Source organism: Melanotaenia boesemani, chromosome 23, assembly GCF_017639745.1.
Source record: "Melanotaenia boesemani isolate fMelBoe1 chromosome 23, fMelBoe1.pri, whole genome shotgun sequence".
Lineage (NCBI taxonomy): Eukaryota > Metazoa > Chordata > Actinopteri > Atheriniformes > Melanotaeniidae > Melanotaenia > Melanotaenia boesemani.
Genome location: NC_055704.1, coordinates 24,096,515 through 24,119,452, shown reverse-complemented (window position 1 = coordinate 24,119,452; position 22,938 = coordinate 24,096,515). Strand labels below are relative to the sequence as shown.

General features: G+C 43.4%; 1 protein-coding gene across 6 annotated transcripts in view; it reads left to right on the top strand.

The window, feature by feature from the left end:
* The window catches only part of anks1b (ankyrin repeat and sterile alpha motif domain containing 1B), a 268,578-nt gene that overhangs the window by 151,964 nt on the left and 93,676 nt on the right, over nucleotides 1–22,938 (top strand). For all 6 annotated transcript variants that reach the window (XM_041977072.1, XM_041977075.1, XM_041977074.1 and 3 more), the window contains one exon: nucleotides 9,127–9,263. In XM_041977072.1, the coding sequence (XP_041833006.1) occupies nucleotides 9,127–9,263 (137 nt within the window). The remainder of the gene's footprint in view (nucleotides 1–9,126; nucleotides 9,264–22,938) is intronic.

Here is a 22,938-nt window from a genome sequence, read left to right as displayed (position 1 = left end):
CATCCATCATCCTGGCTGTCACAGAAACACCAGAGAACATGTCACTAAGGGTGCCACTAAATTTTCATGTTTCAGCTGATTGGATGACTTACTGCTTCTTATGTTTTTTTCCTAAGATTCTTCTCGCTTTGATAGACAGTCCTACTTTAGGTGTTGCAGTGTTCATAGCAAAGTTACATTCTACTGCAGCAAATTGTTCCATGACATGCCAACCGTCATGTCTGACAGTAAATAAATGGAATTATGTTCTTACAGTACAAAGTATGCCAAGTACAGACTTGAAAGCATAATCTTACAACACAATGAGTTCTAAGTCAGTCATTTTGTGGATTAAGTTGGGATTATATGGGATGGATTTGTTTCATATGAGGGAATCTGTTTCTGCTGCTCCATTTGCCTGCGGATGAGTTGGTTTAAATTAGTTTGATTTATTAGTTTGATTTATTCTACATGTGGACAGAGCATGCTGGTATCTGGGTAGAGGATGAGGGAACATGGGAGGATGGCAGATGATGGGTGGAGAGGGGCAGGTTTACACACTAAAATGTAAAAGCCCTGTTTGAGAAACCTCGTCTGAATTTATGAATAAAGTCTTCAGCTAGTTTATTACTGTCCCTCCTACACTAACTTTCACAGTCACTTCTCTGTGATGGATAAAGCCGTGATGTTGCTGTGTCTCGCCCCATTTATCCCACTTTGGTTGGCACTGGGGGCTTAGAGTGGCTAATGGCAGCCTGGAGTTGCTGCAGGGCTTTGACATTTAAAGGGTTTAGACCCATTGGCTTGTTGAAAGAAAAGCAGCAAAGTGTCATTGCCACTGACGTCCGAAGGAAATCGCTGCAAGCGCTGCTGTGCATGTGGTTTATTCTTCTATCTCCAATTAAGTTTAGCCTATAAATGAGTTATTTGGATTAGTTTGAGTTTAGTTGTTTCCAGTGATATGCTTTTCTACTGTCCATAAATCTGTAAAAAACTAAATGTTAGTTATTTCACAGCTTTCCTACTCGGCTTGCACCTCTCCCGACCACTAATGAAGGCATATTTAAGGTGTCATGTCCTTTTTAAAAATTGATATTGCTTTAATTATTGTTGTGGTGACGATTTAGGAAAGTAAATACACTCACGGCTCACGTTCTCAGGGTTATCTGTGTAATTGCTTGTTAACAGAGATATCTAATCAGCCAATCAACTGTCAGCAACACATTACATTTAGTCATGTAGAAATAGTGAAGACGACTGGTTGAAGTATAAACTGAGAATCAGAATGAGGAAGAAAAGGGATTTAAGTGACTTTGAATGTGGCATGGTTGTTGGTCTGAGTATTTACAGGGATTTTCAATGGTCTGAAGAAGAGAAAATATCCAGTGAGCAGCAGTTGTCTGGAGGAGAATGTCTTGTTGATGTCAGAGGTCAGAGGAGAATGGGCAGACTGGTTGGAGATGATAGAAAAACAACAGGAAGTCCAATAAGCACTGGTTCCTACCAAAGGTCTGCTGAACAGCGTTTCTGAAAACACAACACGTCCAACCTTGAAGCAGATGGGCTACAGCAGCAGAAGACACACCAGGTTCCTCCTGCCAGCTAAGAACAGGAAACTGAGGCTACAATTCACACACACTCACCAACACTGGACAATAGAAGATGGAGAAACGTTGCTGGTCTGATGAGTCTCCATTTCAGGTCCACATTCAGATGCTCGGCTCAGAATCTGCTGGAAACATCATGAAAACATGGATCCATCCTGCCTTGGATCAATGGTTCAGGCTGCTGCTGGTGTAATGGTGGGGGGAGATTTTCTTGGTCCACTTTGGGCCCCTTAGTACCAACGTGGCCTGGTTTAACCACCACAGCCTACCTGAGTATTGTTGCTGACCATGTCCATCCCTTTATGACCACAGTGGAGCATCTTCTGATGCTACTTCCAGCAGGATAATGCACCATGTCACAAAGCTCAGATCATCTCCACCTGCTTTCTAGAACATGACGATGAGTTCACTGGACTCCAACGGCCTCCACAGCCACCAGATCTCAGTCCAGTAGAGCAGCTTTGGGATGTGGTGGAACGGGAGATTCTCATCATGGATGCAGCCGACAAACCTGCAGCAACTGTGTGATGCTGTCATGTCAATATAGAGAAAACCTCTGAGGAAGGTTTCCACCACCTTGTTAAATCTACGAGACCAAAAATGAGGGCAGTTCTGGAGGAAAATAGGGGTCCAATCCTACTAGTAAGGTGGGCTTAATAGTTTTTTTTATTCATTAAACAAAAATCAAGCCAGTGTGCTAAAAACTGTTATTTGTAAAACTAAGTTCACTCTTACTGCTTCATTGAAATGAAGTGGGTCACAAACAGCCAGGTGCTACCAATCCAGTCTACCTGATTAACTGATCTTTAGGTTTAACTGCTTTTTATAAAGACAGGAGTTTTGGGAGTCTGCTGGTCTGGAGCATTCAGGGAAGTTCACAAAATGACAAGGAGGAAAAACATCAAAGATGCTCTTAGAGAAGGAACAGCTGCTCAGAGGGGTTATTAAGCTATTTCTAAATAGTTGGATGTCCGTCATCATATAGCAGAGGCAGCCAAGTCCAGTCCTCGAGAGCTATCCTGCAGCTTTCAGGTGTGTCCCTTCTCCAACACCTGAATCAAACGAATGGCTTGTTACTAGGCCTCTGCAGAGCTGAATGTTGCCGTTTCATTCAGCGATGCATCTGAAAGCTGCAAGATGGCTCTGGAGCACTGGACTTGGCCGCCCCTGTTCTGCAGTGACAAGTTTATAAATAAGTGGCAAACATTTCAGACGGTTCTGATGCCATCTGTGTGACAAAGCTTGCAGAAAAATACCTCAGGAAATGGGACAATGATTTAATTTACAGCATCAACTCTACAACAGAATCCAGGTGACCTCAGGCTGCTTGAAATGGTGTGGTGGGACCTAAAGAGAGCTGAGCACAAATAAATACCTCCATGGACTGAACCAACATCAAGAAGAAAGGGCTTCAATTCCTACACAATGATGAGAAAAGATAACCTCATACAGAAAAGATGGTTTTGCAGCTAAAATTGGTTCCTCAAACTATTAAAACACACAGACTGCTTCTACATTTTAGCTTAGTTTTAGTTAAATTATAAAAATGAAATGTAATGCATTAATCTGAGGTTGAATGTACTTTAGTCTACGTCCATGTGAGGAAACCCTCCTACAGTTTTTTATGACTCTTTGAAAAGTTGTCAGAGTGGCATGGAAGCAGAACTGACAGCCTGAAGAGCACATCTCAACGGTTTTCTCTTTTAGACAAATAAGAAGACAGCTGATTGAACACTCTCCACTTAGACACACACACACCTCTTCTACACACTGCTGCATGTCTGCTGCAGCTGCTTTTGGACACACACAGCAATACATTTGTGAAAACCCAGGCTCTGTCATGCTTTGTATCAGCACACATACTCTTTAAAACTTGGCTTGTAAAAGTATTCTGATCCTCTGTGTTTGAAACATTTTGGTTTCACACTTTTATTAGAGGTTATTTCTTACTCACTCACACATACACATTCATAGATATAAACTGGAGAATTATATTTACCAGCAAATGCATATTCCTTTTGGCAAGGAGAGCTGTATTCCTCAGGAGTGAGCCCAAGGCAGCTTTGAAAAAAGCAAACACACACACATCCATCATCAAAGCTTCAGCCCTGACAGACAAAACCTCAATCTATATTTATCCCATTGTTGAACCCTTCCTTTTGTCTCTCTCACTTTCACATCCACTCATTTATCCATTTATACCCACATTAATCATCAAGTCATCTCCAGGCAGTTTCTTTTTATATATGTAAAATGTATGTGTGTGTCTACAGCTTTGAACTTGAGCCTCCTTCAGGAAAACCGCTGTGTGTCTACACAGGCATGCATGAAGACGGCATGTTTGAGCGATTTGAGATCATACTGTGAAGCTGTCCCTGCATCTCTGCAGGACAGATGTGTGTGATTGTGTCTCTCTGTCTGCAGCAAGACTGCTAAAAAATGAAAATAGGATGGAAAACGTGGACATTTTCAGCTTTGCAGCACTTGTGTAAAGGAGCTTAAAAATGCAAATAGATAAAGATGCAGAAACAAATCCGTGAGAAGAAATTGATTTTTTGAAGTGAAGTATTTTGTACCTGAGTTCAACTTATTGAATTGTGTTTCCAGGCCTCTAAAGTGTGCACCAGCCAAACCTTGGTCAGCTGTCTCTCTCCTGCACGTTTGTTTTTCCTGCAGTTGTTTTCTTTAATTTATGATTAAATCTCATTTGGAATTCATTGTTACAAGAACAACATGTTCTTCTTGCTTTTTTGTGTTGTTTTGTTCATTTCAATAGAACATAAACATTGAATTTTATGAATCCTTACAGCATATTATATTAATTAAAGTACTTCAGAATAGGCCTGCTTTGGAAAAGGAATACAGGTCCAAAGAAAAAAAGGGGAATGTGAATGTTTACGAATAATAGAATAAACAAGTTATAGATGTGCTAACATAAAAAATATGGAAATATAAAAGATAACTTCCTCCAACAGTAAGAGATGAGTAATAATATTACAGGGAACATCTTTGTACTTTATGTATTAATCCAGGACACTTCATGTCATGTTTGTCATGTAACGACCACAGAGCAGTCTGGTTTTATTTCAAATACAAAGAGCAAACGTAATACGGAGCATAGGGTGTTTCACGTGAGAATGAAATATAAAATACTTAATTCATAATTAATACAGTACATGTACTGTATGCTGGCAGGTATAGTCTGTATCTTTCTGTCATGCAGCGAAGAAGCCTCTGACTGAACACAGCTTTTTGGTAGTTGCATGAATGGGTTTCTCAGGGAAAATAGATTTGTCACAAGGTGGATCACCCAAAGAGCAGACTGAGTTCTGGAGCTGAGAACAAAAAAGATTTATTTAGATGATCAAGAGTCTTTGTGAGCTGAAGAACGGGCAGAAAGTTGATCCCCTAAAACGGTGGTTCCCAACCTGGGGGTCCTCAAAGTCAAGAGTTCTTTCAAAGGAACAAGCAGTTGGTACAATTAAAAAGATCCGTGGACATTAGAAGAGTATTTGAAAGGGCAGACAGTGATCTGAACAGAGCCACAGAGGCATTCTTTGAGTGTTCACTATTACTTGCTAAAGCTAAAAGCCGTACAGTATTGGAGAGCAGCTAATCAAACCTGCTTGCCTGAAATTATGGGGAGACTATGTGGATCTCAGGTGGTGGAAAAAGTGAAAACAGTCCCACTGTCAGACAACACAGTCAAAGACAGAGTTTAAAAAATGTCTGGAGACAAAGCAGCTGCATGAGAAACTCGGGAACGTTGTGATTGCAATTCAGTTGGATGAAACGACAACAGTGTCAGACGAATCTCATAGTTTCTGTGCACTTTATTGAACTGAAACAAGACATTCTCATGTCCACCAATCTAGTCACAACAACAACGGCTGAAGAAATTTTTATGGCTGTGGACTCTTACCTCTCATCCAACAGCCTGCCTAATAAAAATATTGTTGCATGCTGCACTGAGCGGTTGCAGCAATGATGGTTAAAAACTGGGGATTTAACAAAGAAAATGTCCTGTGATGTGCAATTTCCCACTGAATGACACATCGCCAAGCCCTGGCCAGTAAAAACCTTTCAGAAGACCTCAGTAACACCCTGGCAGCTGTTGTTAAAGTGGTCAACCTCATTAAAACCCGCTCCTGTTCGCCCAGCTGTGTGAGGATGAGACGCATCAGACACTGCTGTTACACACAGATGTGCTATGGCTTTCACGTGGACGTGTGCTTGTGTGTTTCATGGAACTGCAGGAAAATAATTTAAAAAAATTCCTGCAGGAGTCCAACCCACAACTGTGTGAGCAGCTGACCGATGTGTGTGGATTAAAAACCTCGGAAACACATTCGCTGTCTACAATGAGACAAACAAGCGGATGCAAATCCAGTCAAACTTCTTCAGTGCAAAGAACCTGTTAACTCTTTCATTCATGTTAAAATTGAGTTAAGAAAATGTCAAGAAGGGAAGTTTCTACTGCTGATTGAACAGTCTAGCGGCACAGTTAGTGCGTCTTTACATGCAGAGTTCACCCGGCACATGAACATGCTTCAGGAACAAATTAGGTCTCGCGTTGCTGACATTGAGGCGCACTTATTAAAAGAATCGTGGCTCATGGATCCGTACTCTTCCAGCCTTGAGGATGTGGAATACCTCGGGTGTGAAGATGAGCTCGCAGCCTTCAAGCTGATTCAAGAAGAACATATTTTGCACAGAACAGTTACAGAAATTTTTGGAATGATCCAAGGACACTCTGTTGTGCCTAAACTGGCCAAACATGCAGTTTTGAAGGTCCTTCTCCCTTTCAGCACGACATATGTGTTGGAGGTGACCTTCAGCAGCATCTTAACAATAAAAACTAAAGTACAGGCTCGATGTCCACAACGACTGGCTGTCACTGATATTACACCTTTGTTAGGGATATGCAAGCCCAAGGTGGACATTAGTTCTTACATGGACAAACATGACTGGTTGTTCTTGTTTTGGTATAACATACTTTATAGTCTGTGTATAACTAGGTGCATACAGAAACATCCCCGTTTCAGTGAACTGGAGAGATCTCCAGGACAGAGCTGTTTGTATACTGGCTGATCAGTCTCTCCTTACTAATCATACATCATTCTTTTGGTGAAAGATATGTGTTCACATGCCTGCTCTGTTGACCTGTTATAGAAAAAGTTAAGCTTACATTTTACGTTCAGCTCAGTGTTAGATCTTTTAATCGGTTAAATTTATCGAAGGAAAAACATCAGAGAGAAAAATCTGTAGTGTTTCATGCTGATATTCCAGCTCATTTGTCGAGTCTCTGCCAACTCTTTTGTGTTATAAGATATTCTTGTTATTACCACTTATTGTTAAATTTTGTTGTTTTACAACCAGTAAACCAGTAAAAAATCTCACACATACACACACATGTATGCCAAATACACAGAAAGTGTAGCCTACATTCAATCAACCAATGACTGTAATAATTAGTGACTTTGCTTTTGCCAATAAAATATAAACCTTAAGATTCTAAGTGTGTAAAATGCTTGAGGGAGAGGGTGATGGGGGGTAGTTGAATTAAGGTGGTCCCAGGGAAAAAAGCTTGGGAACCACTGCTCTAAAATATCCTTACTTTTTGTACTGAGTTCATAATGTATCTCAAAGCAACAAATCCCCCAAAGTAACGAACTTAGACCGTTTCTCTGCTTGAGAGCTCATCCCGTGTGTGTTTGTGTGTGTTATGGTCCAGACTGAGTCTCACACCATAACTGGGTGATACTTTGCCACCTGATAGGATCCGTGTAGGCATGTGGTAGCTGACAGGAAGCTGCTGTGTTTGTGTGTGACAACAGCATTGTGGCAGGGGTGTGTTGGTGTGTGTTCATTTTGTTCTTGATTAAGACAAATGCTTCATCCCTCTGAAATTTAATTCAGGCCGTTTCAGCACTTCCCTCCTCTCTTTCCTTTCTCTTTCCCCTTCCCTCTATTAAATGGTCTTACACCGGGGAAATTAGCTCCACGCTCGGCTGCCACATATGTTCTGTGTGTGTGTGTGTGTGTGTGTGAGTGAGTGACACATGTTCTCTGACACCAAACTACACAGGTCAGCTGTGCAAGACATTTTCAAACACACAAAAGCAAATCTAACCAACATACTAGTGAGGCTTGATGGTTCCTCCTCTTATATAATTACATACAACATCCAGCAGAAGTTGTTTGTTTTTTCTTTTTAATGAACACATACATGGCAGTGGAAATTATGGAAAGTCAGAGGAAACATGAACATTTTAATCCTACATCTTCATTAATCATAATAATTATGTCACTTTTAAAACATCTTCATGGAACAAATAAGCCAGTTTTCTATACTGTAAACATCTCTGACTGCTTAGCAGCTTCAGTGCAAAGGTACAAAACCTGAACGTTCACTTTTTAAAGGGAAAGTAATGAATTTCGCCCTGTGTTTGTAAATACTTTTTCATTTCTTTTTCTTACATATTTTTTTAAAATAAGATAAGATAAGATCTTTATTTTAGTGGAACAGCAGCAAGAAAGAAGGATCAGCAGTTAAATCCACAAAAGAAATTATAAATGAAACAAATTTGTTGAGATATATATATAAAAGAAAGAATTAAGGAATAAAAAAATGAAAAGTTTGTTCATTATTTACAATATGTGTAATAATAATTTATGCTCTGTCATTGTGTATGGTGTGTTTTTGGTCCACTGGGCGCAGATGTACCGTGCATCTGCTGCAGGAAAGAAGGCTCTGTGATAGTGTTCCTTCACACATTTGGGGTGAAGGAGTCTCTAGCTGAGGGAGCTCTGCAGTGCTGTCAAAAAAATGGGAAAAATGGATATCGGTTGTCAAGATTAAATTTAGTTTTTTTCATCTGAGACATGCCACTTGACCTGGATGTTACCGCTGCGCTGTGTTGACATTCAAAGCTGTGCTGAACTCATTTGATTTTCATCCTGAATGCAACATTCGCTTACTTTCATATGTGCATTAAGAAAACTGAATTTATTCTCTGTGTTATGTGAGAATCTTCTTTGTTTCTCTTTGTATCTATAATGAACAGCTGGATTGATAGTTTGTGGTTGCAGATGTGTTGTCAGTTTTTTTTCATTTGGTTTAAGGAACAAAATTGGAAAAACAATGTTTTTTTTTTTTCTTCATTTTAATATAAAAAACGACATGTATAAATGTATAAAAAGTCACTGTTAGCAAGTAATGAATTCATGTTACATATCTGATTTTATTTAATTTGGCAAAGAAGACCAAATCTCTGAAAATCTGACACTTTTTTAGTGTTTAATGTATCATGTCCTAATCCTGCTCTAATCCTGTCTCTTTGTACATCAGACAAAACTTTCTAAGCTATTATAGCTGCATCTGTTTCTCATGTTTGTTATCTTTTTCTCATGAGAAGAATCCAGATTAACTCAACCTCAGACTTTGCCTTCACACTGGTTGTGTTCCAGTACAAGAAAAAGCAAACAAATACCTTCGTAGTCTCTCTGGCTGCTTCTCACACGTTTCTTTTTCTCCAAGGTCACCTGTCCCATGTACCAGTGAGTGAGGGGGAGCACAGTAACCATGACAACTGCTCAACTGGCCCCACACCAGACTGCTCACCCCCCTCCCCCGACACGGCCCTGAAAAACATCGAGAGAGTCATCCGCCCACAGGTGAACGTCCACACACACTAATGAATGTGTTGTAGGGGCACCTGATGCATTATTGAACATCACAGCATCCACCCACAGGCAGCTCAAACACCTGCACCCTCCCACACACACACAGAGACACACACACACCTTAAACATCCCTGTCTGTTTCTGTCCTCCTGATTGTTTCTGCTTCATCTACATACTTCTGTTTGTCTGCTTGGAGTACTTTGTGCCTAGAATTGTCCATAATGTCTGTACATGAGAGCCTCACATCCTGATCATGAAAACCAAGATCAGGCTTTGAAACTGAGGCTTGAGCGACTGGGTTTGATTTTTTTAAGTAGCTACAATACTGTGGATATAAAAAAGCCAGCAAACACAGAGATTCCAGTGTATCTACACATGTACATGTACACCTATCTTATTTAATTGGTCACTTTCTCTGAGTTCATGTAAGTCCAAGTTAACACTGTCACCCTGGATTTAGAAAGACGACTTTAACCAGTTTAAGAAATGCAAAGTATATTTCTGTTTCTCTGTTCAACCTGCTAGAATATTAACAGGATCCTCTGCAACTGACAAGACTTGTTTGATTGAATAAAGTTGTGTGATCTAGATGTATTAAAAGTGTTAAGTGTAATACTATCCATCTAATGTTTTCAAATTTGGAGTCACCTCCAGTCTCGTCTGTAAACCTCCACAATATTATAATCTAGGATGTGAAACATTAACTAGAAACTAAACTTTCAATAAGATAAGTTTCTGGTACATTTTCATAGACATGATTTCTGCCCCTTAAAGGTGCAGCATGTGACAAAATTAAAGGTCAGTGACAGAAAAAAATATTATATCATTAAAAAAATTTCTATTCACTTTACTGAAATAGCTGTTGTGTCATATGTTTGTCACAATTTTTACTACGGTGTCTCTGAACGGACAAACAACTCTGTGTGAAGTGAGAACTCTCTTAGCTTTAAAACTGCAGTACTGGATTGTTTTTTATAGGAACTAGAGCTCCGTTTGGGATAAGTAACACCTTAAAAGGACCATAGAAGAAGACAGTACACATGTACACAATGCTAAAAGGTTACCTGTAGTGCATCATTGCTGCACCTGAGGCCACTGGATCCACTCACAGATGTAAACGTGTTTATGTCTGGAAGAAGTTTGGCCACTGACGGCCACCATACTTTCACAACTGAGATTGGCATTTGAATTCATTGCTGTTCCCATCTTTACAACTAGATGTCAGTAAATCTTACAATCTTTACCTTTAAAGGAAAAACTTTAGGTTACTGTCGTAACCCCGGTTCTCTGAGTAGCATGAGTGAGTGTCTCACTATGGGGAACGCCTCCTGCGTGACCTCGTCAGAAGCTCAAATGTCATTACGCCAGCCCTGAGTGGCTGGCACTGGTGACGTACGTCTATGTCTGGAGATGCTCCAAGCCCCTATATATAGGGCTGACATAGCGTCAGTCGTCATTCAAAACAAGCTCACCTCTTCCTCGCTTCTACTGCAAGGAGGGTGATCTGGTGAGACACTCACTCATGCTACTCAGAGAACCGGGGTTACGACAGTAACCTAAAGTTCTCTTTCATAGCATTCGTTTCGTGTCTCACTATGGGGAGAAATACTTACTCCCGGATTGCCAGACATGCTTGTAAAGAAGACAACTGTTTGTTTGTTTGTTTTTTTTTTTATTTATTTTTGGAACTTCAGATTGGGCCCACATCCTGAGAGCCCAATCCTAGGACCGAATGTGCCAGGGTTGGGGCTGTAACATCCAACTTGTAGAACCTAGCGAATGTATGCGGGGAAGCCCAACATGCCGCTGCACACACCTCTTGGATTGAAACTCCCTTAAACAAGGCCCAAGAGGTTGCCAGTCCCCTTGTGGAGTGTGCACGGAGCCCCCCAGGTGGCTGTAGACCCTTGCTGGTGTATGCCAGGGCAATGGCCCCCACTATCCAGTGGGAAAGGCGCTGCTTAGACACAGGTTTCCCAACATATGGTTTGGCCCAGGACACAAACAGCTGATCACTTTTCCTAAAATGCTTGGTTCTGTCCAAATAAATCCTAAGTGCCCGGACAGGGCACAAAGAATGTAAAAGCTTCTGCTCTTCAGAGGCAAATGGAGGGGGACAGAAGGCTGCTAGCTCTATAAGCAGGCATGAGTCTGTAACCTTAGGGATGAAGGCTGGATTAGGCTGCAAGCTAACCTTAGTATTATCTGGAGAAAACCGGATGCACGCTGAATTTACAGACAGTGCATGTATCTCACCAACACGCTTAGCTGAAGCTAAAGCAAGCAGTAAGGCCGTCTTCAAAGACAATAGTTTCATATCCGCCTGTTCTAGCGGCTCAAAAGGAGAACCTGTTAGAGCATTCAGAACAGTGGGAAGGTCCCACGACGGGGCCAGTGGCCTGGGCACGGGCAGTTTGCGGCGTGCGCCCTTCATAAAACAGCACACCAGAGGATGCTGGCCAACAGTTTTTCCATCAAAGCCAACATGACAGGCCGAAATTGCAGCCAAGTATACCTTTATGGTTGAGAAGGCTTTGCCTTTGTCAATGAGGTCCTGAAGAAATGAAAGAATCACTTCCACTGAGCACTGAAAAGGCACGGCCTGAACTTCTGTGCACCAGTTTTCAAACACAGCCCATTTGTGATGATACAATGTCCTAGTTGAAGGTGCCCTAGCGCACCGAATAGTGTCAATGACAGAAAGGGGCAGCCCCGATGTATTCAGGTTGAACAGCTCACGGGCCATGCCCATAGCGCCAGCCTCTCTGGATATGGGTGAAAAATTTCCCCTTGTGCTTGGGACAGCAGATCCCTGCGCAGAGGTAACTGCCATGCTGGCTGGAACAGGAGCTGAATGATCTCCGCTAGCCAATGCTTCCCTGGCCACCGTGGGGCTATCAGGATCATGGACAGGCCCCTTTCCCTCACCCTGACCAGGGTCGGGGGAATGAGGGCCACCGGTGGGAAGGCATAGAGGAGGGTCTTTGGCCACTCGTGAGCCAGTGCATCCACCCCCAGCGGGGCTCGCTGATCGTGCAGGGAGAAGAACAGGGGACACTGGGCGTTCTCTACTGATGCAAACAGATCCACGGTTGCCTGACCGAACCTTAACCAAATTTCCTTCACCACCTCGGGGTGCAGCTTCCAGTCTGCATACAGAGGGTCTTGCCTGGACAGCAGGTCCGCACCGTAATTTAGAACCCCAGGTATGTGAGTTGCCTTTAGGGACAGCAGATGCCCACTGCTCCACATTATCAGTCTGTGTGCCAGTGTGTGCAACCGAGGTGACCTTAGTCCCCCCTGTCTGTTGATGTAGGCCACTACAGTGGAGTTGTCCGTCCTCACCAAAACGTGATGACCTCTCAGCCAGGGGAGAAAATGTTTTAGAGCCAGATACACTGCCAGCAGCTCCAGGCAATTGATGTGGGTGGAACTCATGTGAGGGTCCCATCTCCCATTCACTGTTCTCCCCTCGTGAGTGGCCCCCCAGCCTGCTAAAGAGGCATCTGTTGAAACCACTTTCCTGGAGGACACAGTTCCCAGCGGAACCCCTTGAGTCAGGAAACCTGGCCTCTTCCACTGGCGAAGTACTAGAGAACAGTGCACGGGCACCCTCACCAGACGACGGCCGTCGCGGTGTGGATCCAAGCCTAGGGAGGCAACCCAGCGTTGTGCTCCTCTCATGTACAGGCGTCCCAGCGGTATGACAGGGACCGCCGAGGCCATCAGGCCCAACAGCCTCTGACACTGTTTGAGAGTAACCACGCTTCCTCTGCGGAACAGGCCAAGGCTGGACAATATTGTCTCCACCCTCTCCAGTGACAAGAAAGCTTTGAACAGGAGGGAGTCCAAAGTGAGCCCGATGAAGGTGACGCGCTGTTGTGGGGTCAGAACGCTCTTTTCTAAGTTTATCTGAAAACCCAAATTCCCCAGATGGCGCACCAGAACATCTGTGTGTTGGGCCACCTCCTGGCAGGTGGGGGCTGCTACCAGCCAGTCGTCTATGTATGTGGCCACTCGAATGCCTCCCTCCCTCAGGGGGGTTACAGCAGCCTCGGTGCACTTTACAAACACCCTCGGGCTCAGTGACAGGCCAAACGGTAGGACCACAAATTCGTAAACCATCCCCTGGAAGGCAAATCTCAGATACTTCCTGTGGGGGGGATAAATGGGGATGTGAAAATACGCATCCCTCAGGTCGACTGAAGTGAACCAGTCGCCCGCCCGCACAAACCGTAGCAGAGCAGCGTGGGTCAGCATCCTGAACTTGTATTTCCTCAGGTGGCGGTTCAGTGCACGGAGGTCCAGGATAGCTCTCATTCCTCGCCCTCCCTTTTTGGGGACGAGGAAATACCTCGAGTAAAACCCGCAAAGGGTTTCCTCCACTGGGACAACTCTGATGGCCCCTTTTAGTTTCAAAGTGGAGATTTCCTCCAATAAAATAATGGCAGACTCCCCCTGAGCGTGAGAGTGGACAATTTTTGTGAATTTTGGAGGCGCAGAAGAGAACTGGAGTCTGTAGCCTCGCTCGATTATCCGCAGCACCCATTTTGACTGAGTGCATGCAGCCCAGCTCTCCCCGCGAGCAGTGAGAGGGCTGACAGGCCAATCTGTCAAAACTGGAGTGCTGGCGCCCTCTTGTGGAGGAGGCGGGCCGCACCTGCTGGCCCGGCGCTGTGTGTCCGCCCGGGGGCGACACCATGGCTCCAGGCCTGTCACAGCCGTGGAGGCCTGAGGCTCCACGGGCTGCGTTATTGCAGGCGGTTTGCCACCTTTCATTGCCCTTTTTATTCTTTTTATTTTTGCACAGTGTAACAACGCCCTCGGCTTTTGGCCTGGATGCGTATGTCGGGACAACTTTATTACAGAATGCAAGGATAAAGTGCTTTCGTGACCACCCTGGTAACACTGCTGCTTCCCTCCGGCCGGTCTGGGAACATGAACGTCGGCTCGGGGTCTGCACTCTGATTGGAACAAGTCCCGTTGAACACGCTCCAGAACGGAGCGGGGCAAGGGCAGAGCGGGCGGTAAAAGGGGCGCCCCGTACCCGCTCTCCCTCATAGAAGAGGCTGTCAGGCTGTCCGCTTCTTCTTCCTCCCGGACGCCGTGGCGGCGGGGGGCGGCGGGGCCGTCTGAGCTCTAGCTTGAGGAGCTTGCTTCCTGGACCACGGAGTCTTAGGACCTCCAGGGGCCTGAGGCGCTGGCTGGGCTTTTGGCACCTTGGGGATCCTAAAGCTCGGGATCGGATGAGCCGCAGCTTGCGCATATGACTGACGTGGTGCCGGTGGAGCGGCAGGTGGAGCCCTCCTCGGGAGGCAGAGTTTCAGCGCCTCGTCATCCCTCTTTTTCTCCTCACATCTCCTCTGCATGGAGGTGACTGCCGTGCCAAAAAGACCGTGAGGGATGATCGGAGTGTCAAGGAGGTCCTCCTTTTCCTTCGTGGGGAGGTTGGTGAGCCCGAGCCAGCGCGCCCTCTCCTGAAGAACCATGAGGCCCATGGCTCTCCCCGTGGCTTGTATCGCCACTTTATGGAGGCGGAGGACGTGGTCAGTTATGACGCAGATTTCCTCCCAGAGGGTGGTGTCTGGTTTAGCCGTCATGTCCTCTTCTAATTCGGCCTGGTAAGCCATGAGGATAGATGAGGCGTTGAGGGCTCTGGTAGACAATGCAGCCGCCTTGTAGCATTTATCAGTTAGGCTGGACTGGAAGCGGTCTGCTTTAAAGGGGAGGGATGCGGCTGCGGACGACAGCGAAGCCTTCGGGTGAAGATGGCTCGCCACGAGCGGCTCGATGGGCGGCATCTGCCGTATGCCGTGTGCGTCCATCCCCTCACAATCCAACAGGGAGCCTCCCGCGATGGGATGTTTCTCGCTGTATGGCTTGGATTTCCACGTTGCTGCGATCTCGTCGTTCCGGGAAAATGGGCAACGTCTGTTTCCCTGCCTTTTTGGCTTTGGGCAATTTCTTGCCGTCAAACCGAGATTTTGCAACCTCCGTCTGAACTGCAGGCCACGGGATGTTCAGTCGGGTGGCTGCACGCTTGCACATGTCCTGCATATCAAAATCCAGGGGAGACGGTGTAATGGGCTTGTCGTCCATTCCCGCAACCAGCTTTGCAGCCCCACAGGTGTTAACATGGGGGAAGGACTCCTCCTCCTCGTCGTCGTCCGATAACAGGAACGCTGAGTCTGTCGACTCCGCTCCGTCATCGGAGCCCTCCCCTTCCAGGACAGCGCGAGAAGCGGCAGTGCCCCCGCACACATCATCCGTCCCGAGCAGGGGAAACATGGCAGGGTCTGGCTGGGGGTCTGCATCCGCCCAGCTCGGACCAGGTGTAGCGACCAAGCCCTCACACATATCCACTTCAGGGGCAGCCATTTCACACATCACTGGGTCTCCACCCGACAAGTTAGCCTGGCGAGCTAGCCTGCGGCGAAGCAGTTTACGTGGGAAGGCAGCGCAGTGGATGCACTCGTCCGTGGAGGACATTGCAGCCTTGGCGTGAGCTAGGCCTAGACATGTCGCACACACGGGATGAGTGTCCCAGGTGGATATTTTATTGCCGCATGGGCAAAGCTTGGGGTTTGCACCGGTGCTGACAGCCGTAGCCATGGATAGCTATGGGGCTGTCAGAGCTAGTCTGATATTAGCCCGCTTTGAAGCTTGTGCAGCCAAAACGTAACCCGACTAGCCGTGAAAAGTAGACCACAGTGGAGCTACTCTTCGAGGTATTGCTACCTGTTAGCAAAGCGTTGCCACTTCGTTGAGAGAAATATTGCTATTTCTTCGGTGGAAGTATTGCTATTCCGCACCTGTATAAGCTGCTGAAAAGTATTGCTACTCCTCGTGAGCTTAGCAACTGTGTTGATGGGAACAAGCGCCCGGTGACCAAGTTGTGCACCCAGTCGGTGGACAGTTAAGCTTTGCACCCAGGATACAGTTGTCGTATGGCTTCTGTGAGAAGCTAGAAGAGGTTTTTGAATGACGACTGACGCTATGTCAGCCCTATATATAGGGGCTTGGAGCATCTCCAGACATAGACGTACGTCACCAGTGCCAGCCACTCAGGGCTGGCGTAATGACATTTGAGCTTCTGACGAGGTCACGCAGGAGGCGTTCCCCATAGTGAGACACGAAACGAATGCTATGAAAGAGAACCGTGCACATCTTCATTTTATGGGCAATATGAAACATAAAAATATATGACTTGTGGCTATAAAATGACAATAAAATATATCAATCACTAATTAAATTAAATGAAACAAAATGAAAATAAATCTTTAAAAATGATGATTAAAATGTAAAATTATATTTCTTCATTTGAATGAATATAAAATATTAGATATTAGATCGTCGTCATCATGACATCATGACATGTGACAGTCTCCAACAAGCATGTGACACAGAAGACATGGAAGGAATACACCAGGCATAATTTATCATTTATATTTATATTAGCACAGTGGTAATTCCATATGTTAAAAAAATATACCGACTCATCATCCCTGCATTGAACTCAGCTGACACATTTTTCCAGATGCTGTTGTTGTTCTACTCTACCCCATCTCTTCCTCTTCACATAAACAGGTTCGTTTTAGTTTTCAAAACATTATAGTTTCTTATTTAATCATTAAAATGTTCTGAAATTAAAAACACGGAAGACGTGGCGTCTAATAGGATCCAGAGGGAGGAACCAAGCCTGGCTGCCTGAAGCTGAGGCATCTCATCATCTTTGCCTCATGATACAGAAATGACTCACACATATGCGTGGAATCTAATAAAAATGTAGCATCTCCATTATTAGGATGGAGCCCCCTGGGCAGCCAGGGTAATGTTAGGGATGTGCACTTTATTAGATATGCATCAGAAACATCATCTCAGAAATGGGGAACAGTCCCTGTAGCCTAAACTCTGTGAAATGCATAGAAAACCCCACCGTCTGTCCTCTCTGTAACAGACCTGCTCTGCCTGAACAGACTAATTTAATGCCACTAATCATGAATGAACCTGGAATCAACACAGCGATTCAGACGCAACAAGTCAGCTTCATCAGTGACTTGAGATAAATTTCTTGCTCTCACTTCTGTCGCTGGTGCCAGACAAACAAGCACAGCATGGATGTTTTGTACCTTGATAATTAAAGGCAGTTTTCTCAATGAGAGGATGATGTGACATAACACACACACACACCTACACACACACACAGAGGAAACTACCCACCTCAGCTGCATAATTAGTGTTGATAATTAAAAGTCAACTTGCAAGATGAAAAGTTTCTTCCTCATCAGAAATGAAGAGTTTTTATGTGCTTTATGAACTCTAAATTTTTGGGTGTTGACCATCCTCTGACTCCTTAAAAGTCCTTGACTAACCCCGCAGTCATCTCTTCCTCCTTTGTTTTCCTACCTCTCCTCCTTTCTTTGGCATGTTAGCTAATGTGTGCAGAGGGATCACACGTGGTGCCCAGCGGGCCTCCACTCAGCTTGAAGCACACATAATCAAGAAGCACCCGAGTTCAATTTTATAGTGCATAATTAATACTAGAGAATTCATTTCATTTCATTTTAGTGCTCCCGCTGGCTATTTCAGCAGTTTACTGTGTACACCCAACACTTATATACAGGAAAATACACACAAGTGTTGTATGTTGTAGGGGCTGTTTAATGCCCCACTTCATATTTCTATGATCTGTATTAGAAAATCAATGAGGTTTTACTAGAAGTAAAGATTATCCTTTCATGTTGTATGTAAATGTAATGATTATCTCTCAGGATTTCATAACAGAGTTCATTGTTATCTAACAGCCAGTTGAAAAACTTGCAATTCTTTATCAAATGAATCAATAAAATGAACTTGGATTGATGTCTTTGGTCTAAAATGACAGCTCTCTGTCCCTCTACAAGAAGATTTCTTTCAGGGTGTTGCAGTAAGTAAGTGTTTTCTGAGTAACTTTGCTCTTTAAATCCTGCTTCAACAGAGATTACTCAACTCACACACTTCTACCGCAGCCTCACTGCAGACTTAAAAAACAAACTTGATCACACTCGCTATGCTGACTGAAATCCTCAGGCTTCATCTTTGGGTCAATTTCATGTCTACATGCTTTGCTTTATGTCCAAACTGTCATCTGAACATGCTGGATCGCTTGATGCGTTCAAGGCCAGATGGGACGTGAACCTCAGAAGAGATGAAAGACATTAAAGACAGGAAGGCCTTAGATGGCTGCACTGCGTCATGGGGTTATCAGTTTCATGCCCACTGGCTCAGTGTCCTACTTTGCTGCTTGTGTGTGAATGTGTGTGTGTCATTTAAATAATCACTCCATCCTATGAGGCGTACGTGGTTGTAGAGAACGCATGATAGATCTCGTGTTCGAGCCCACAGAGAGGAGACGCTAGCTCAGACAATCACATGGTCACATCAGACATAACAAGTCATGCACACGTAGCTTCATGCTTCCACTTTAATGTGAGAGGATTGATGTCCAGAGAAGCTGCTGCAGTTCAGCGTCATGAAGATTTTTATCTTTTTTTACTGTCTTCACAAGAAAAAGTAAAAAAAAACACCCACCCAATTTGTTTCTGTAACTAAGGCTGCATTAAAAAATGACACACATTATCCTCGACCAGTCAAATATTTTAGAACATTGAAACTTAAGAAGTTCAAGTCCAGTAAATAACTTGAAAAGCTACAAATGTAAGTGAAGAACTGCAGGAGGTTAATAAATACTGAGGAGTTGTATGAAAAATAAAAATAAAAAGCATTGAAATGGGTCAACAACGTAATAATGTTTAGCAGCAGGAGAGATTGATGGGATCTTGGAGGCTGATGCTACCGCTTCCTACAGGTGTCCCAACTTCTCCGGATCAGTTCCGGGTCTTTGTTAAAGCGGTGCTGGATCACTGTGGCATAGAAGATGTGGGTTTAGTGGTCCATTCCCATGGATGCTTACAAATATTTCATGTTAATGGACCTTCAGCTGCACTGTAAAACATCTTCCTTTACAAATGAAGCTAAAAGAAGCTAATTTTAGGCTTTATGCTAGAAACGCATCAGATGTAAACAGTTGGAGATTAAAAATGAAACAAACACAGTCATGTTCAGAAGAGCGATAAGTAGATTAAAGGTCTGTTACTCGACCAGTATCAATTACAGTTTGATCAGTTTATATTCTGGATCTTGTAAAGATTTTTTTTGAACACACACTCAACAGATCATCAATCATCATCAAGCTTATTAGTTTGGACACACTCATCTAGCAGCTGTAGATGTGTATGTGCTGAATATCCCTCTGACATTGTAATTACACACACCTGCATGTCTGTGATGAATCACTTTAAATGCCATATTGATTTAGGGTAGCAAGAAAGAGAGAAAAGGAAGAAATCCATTTGGTTTAACTGCTTCTTTTCTTTCTCTTTCTTAACATTTCAGTTTGCTGGTACAACTAGGAGTTTTGTGTTTTTATATGGGGCTTAAGAGATTTGCTTTTCAGCCTGTGGCCCCCCAGGAGAGGCCTGGGCCCTAATTGAACTGACCCAAGCTAATGCTAAAAGCTCTCCAGTGGGAGTTCTAAACTAGTTCCTGGTAGTTGGCACCTGTATTAAAGGATTTGTTTCTAGCATTTTGATGATTTCAATAAAGCGTGTAGTTCATACGCAGCATTAGTTATGAGCCCAAAGGATTGGTACCCTCAGCTGGCCTCTCCACTGGATTTTAGATTGTAAGCCTCTATAGATGTGGTAGGAAACAAACAGCTTTGAGGTTTTAAAGCAGAAAATAAGCAAAAAGAATGTTTCTGGCAGAGGAAACTCATGTGTAAGGAAATACAAGTAGTTCAAATGTAGAACAAAACTGAGGTTGCAGATGTGGGAAACTGCCAGCAGACTGTTATATAGTTTATGTCCATTCACCATTCAGCCAGGTGTAGGTGCTTCCCTCTGCAGGGATGTGGTCAATGTTTTAAGTTGGTAGAAGCAACATTTTTGACAACCCTCATTTCTCAAAAACATTGGGATGCTGAGGATGCTGAGGATGAAGAGCTTATTTTGAATTTAATGGCAGCAACACATCAAGTTAGAACAGGGGCAACAAAAGGCTGAAAAATTATTGGCACAAATTAAACAACTGGATGAGCATTTAATAACTAAACTGTTCACCCTGAAATCCACAAATGCAGGTTAAAGCTCCATCATGCAGAGAAGGTGCCAGATGTGAACAGGATCCTGAAACACTGCTGTCTTCTTTGGACCAAAGCTCATTTAAAATGGAAAAAAACTGCTCTCTGGTCAGATTAATAAAGACTGGAAATTTTGAGATGTGTTGCTGCCATGTGTTTCTCCTCAAAGTGAGATAATGTGAGAGAAGCATTAACCTGGTGCTTCATTATAACACATTTATAATCACAAAGTTAACGTTTAAACTTGAGGCAGTTTAACTTCTTGCAACAAAAAGCTGAAAGATCTGTAAACCAGCAAGTCAGCAACCTTTGCACAGCATCTGTTTTGATCAGTGGCAGCATGAGAGCACAGGAAGTTATTGCACTCCAGTGATTGCAGAGGGAGCATGTGTGTCTGGAGAGAAGAGGGTTTACGCTTTAGCACACGGGGTGAATTTGAGCCTGGCCTTCGTAGAAGAATCAATGTAGCTGTCAAAGTGTATCAGGGCCAAGAGGCTCTGTGCAGAAAGTTTCTAAAAGTGATTGTAGAAGGAGAAATATGCTGGAAAACTGAGATAAATGTAAAGTTATCTGAAGAAAATGGGAAAAGGTGATGCTTTTAAAAGCTACAGTTTGTAAATTTTAGTTTAGATTCTTCTTTCATTTTCCATCCCTCCCTCTGAAAACTCCTTTGAGCATCTTCCCATCTGCATTTGTGTGTTTACATCTTTCTGTTGATGAGTGAAGCTTCTGAAATCGAATAAAAGAAGAAAGGATGTGGATAGAAAAACAAACACTGACAACATGGTCCACATCCGGCATTATTATCGTTTATATAATCGGAAAAGAAGTTGCTTTGTCATCTGAAAATATTAATTACAACAGGCAGCATCATTAAAATAATTACCTTTCAGCTCCCTGCTCGTGTTATTTTACTGCTGATAACAAAAGAGACTTAATGAAAGCAGACATGTTTTTCATCATTTTTGGTGCAGTTTGCACAATAAATCTTGTTTCTGTTCATCTTTAATCTGTAAACATCTGATCTTGTGTCTCATCCCTTTATATGTCAAATAAACTGATAATTTCTTGGTTTTCATATTTTCATTCAGGCAAACATGAAGTCATCACACCTTGTTTCAGGTGTGGAATTACATTTTTAATGGGTGTGCTATTTTCTAGCATCAGGACACTTTAGTCAAGTGTTAAACGGCATGTTACGCCTCCAGGGATGCTGCTGCGATCGAGGAAAAGTTTAGTCAGGCGTGCAGGTCCGCCTGCCTGCCTGCCTGATGCGTGTTGGTGTGTGTAAATGTGTGTGTGTTGTCTTTGCATGTGCATCTGTATCTAAGCTCATTAATCCCTTCTATTCGGCCATGACATGTTCATTAGCCCGCCACCCGTTTGCATTGTTAATACCGAAGACAGAGCTGCAGTGTGTTTTGTTGTAAGTGTCTGTGTGTGTGTGTGTGTGTGTGTTTTTTCAGGTTTTTAATAAGCACAAGTTCAGAGCGAAGACTTGGAGGCTAAGTACACAGACAAGGCGGATAAGTGCTGCAGTAAAGACATGTTGTAGTAATGAATTGGAGGAATTAAAGTTACAATTAAACTCATTAAATATTACACGTCTCGGCCTCGACTTCCGTCCTCGACATGCCTCGACCAGACCGGTTTTATCTGGTTTCTATGAGCTCATGTTAAGAAATGGATTAATATTACAGTAATGCAATGATGTTCAATAAATTTTCTTATATTTATTCTTCACCATATATCATCAGTGTTTTAGTGAGGAATTGAAATCTATAAGGATTTAGCTTGAATGTGTATGTATTTATTGTAAGACCAGAGTCCAGTAAAAAGATAAATGAAAGGAATACACATTTTTGTCAGCTGGACTGTGTAACCTCCCTCCCTGTGCCCACTCAGACTGATTCCCTGTTGGGCTCATGCATCATTGTCTTTATTCCCTGATGCCTCGCCGGGCTGTTGTGATGTTGTCTGCTTGATGCATTGGTCCTGTAAACATCCCTGGTCTCTGCAGGTTGCTGCTGCAGTGTGATTCTCTGTAATATTGAAGAAGAAAAAGAGATCACTGCTGTGGCTGAGCTGAATTCTCTTCTGTTGACGTGGATTTGGTTTGAATTTCTACCTCAAATAAAATCACAATAAGTAAAAAAACAAAAAAAAATGAATACAGACAGAAGAATTTTATTGTGGATTTTTACACATTTATTTTGAGGGGGGGACCACCCACATATTTCCCCGTGTTGCTCCTTCCATAGAAGTATAACCCCTAAAAGTTAGGAAGTTAGGCTTTACAACGACACATAATTCAACACAAGTTGGTTTTATTTAGTATTATTTATTTTTTAGTTTAAATTCAGTTGCTTCCTGCTGAGAGTTGATCAGACGATCAGACCAGTTCTAATGTCGGAAAAAATAAAACACAGGCAACATTTAGTTTAACTAAGGAACAGAAGTATTTACCTTTTTTTTTAGTGTGATTTC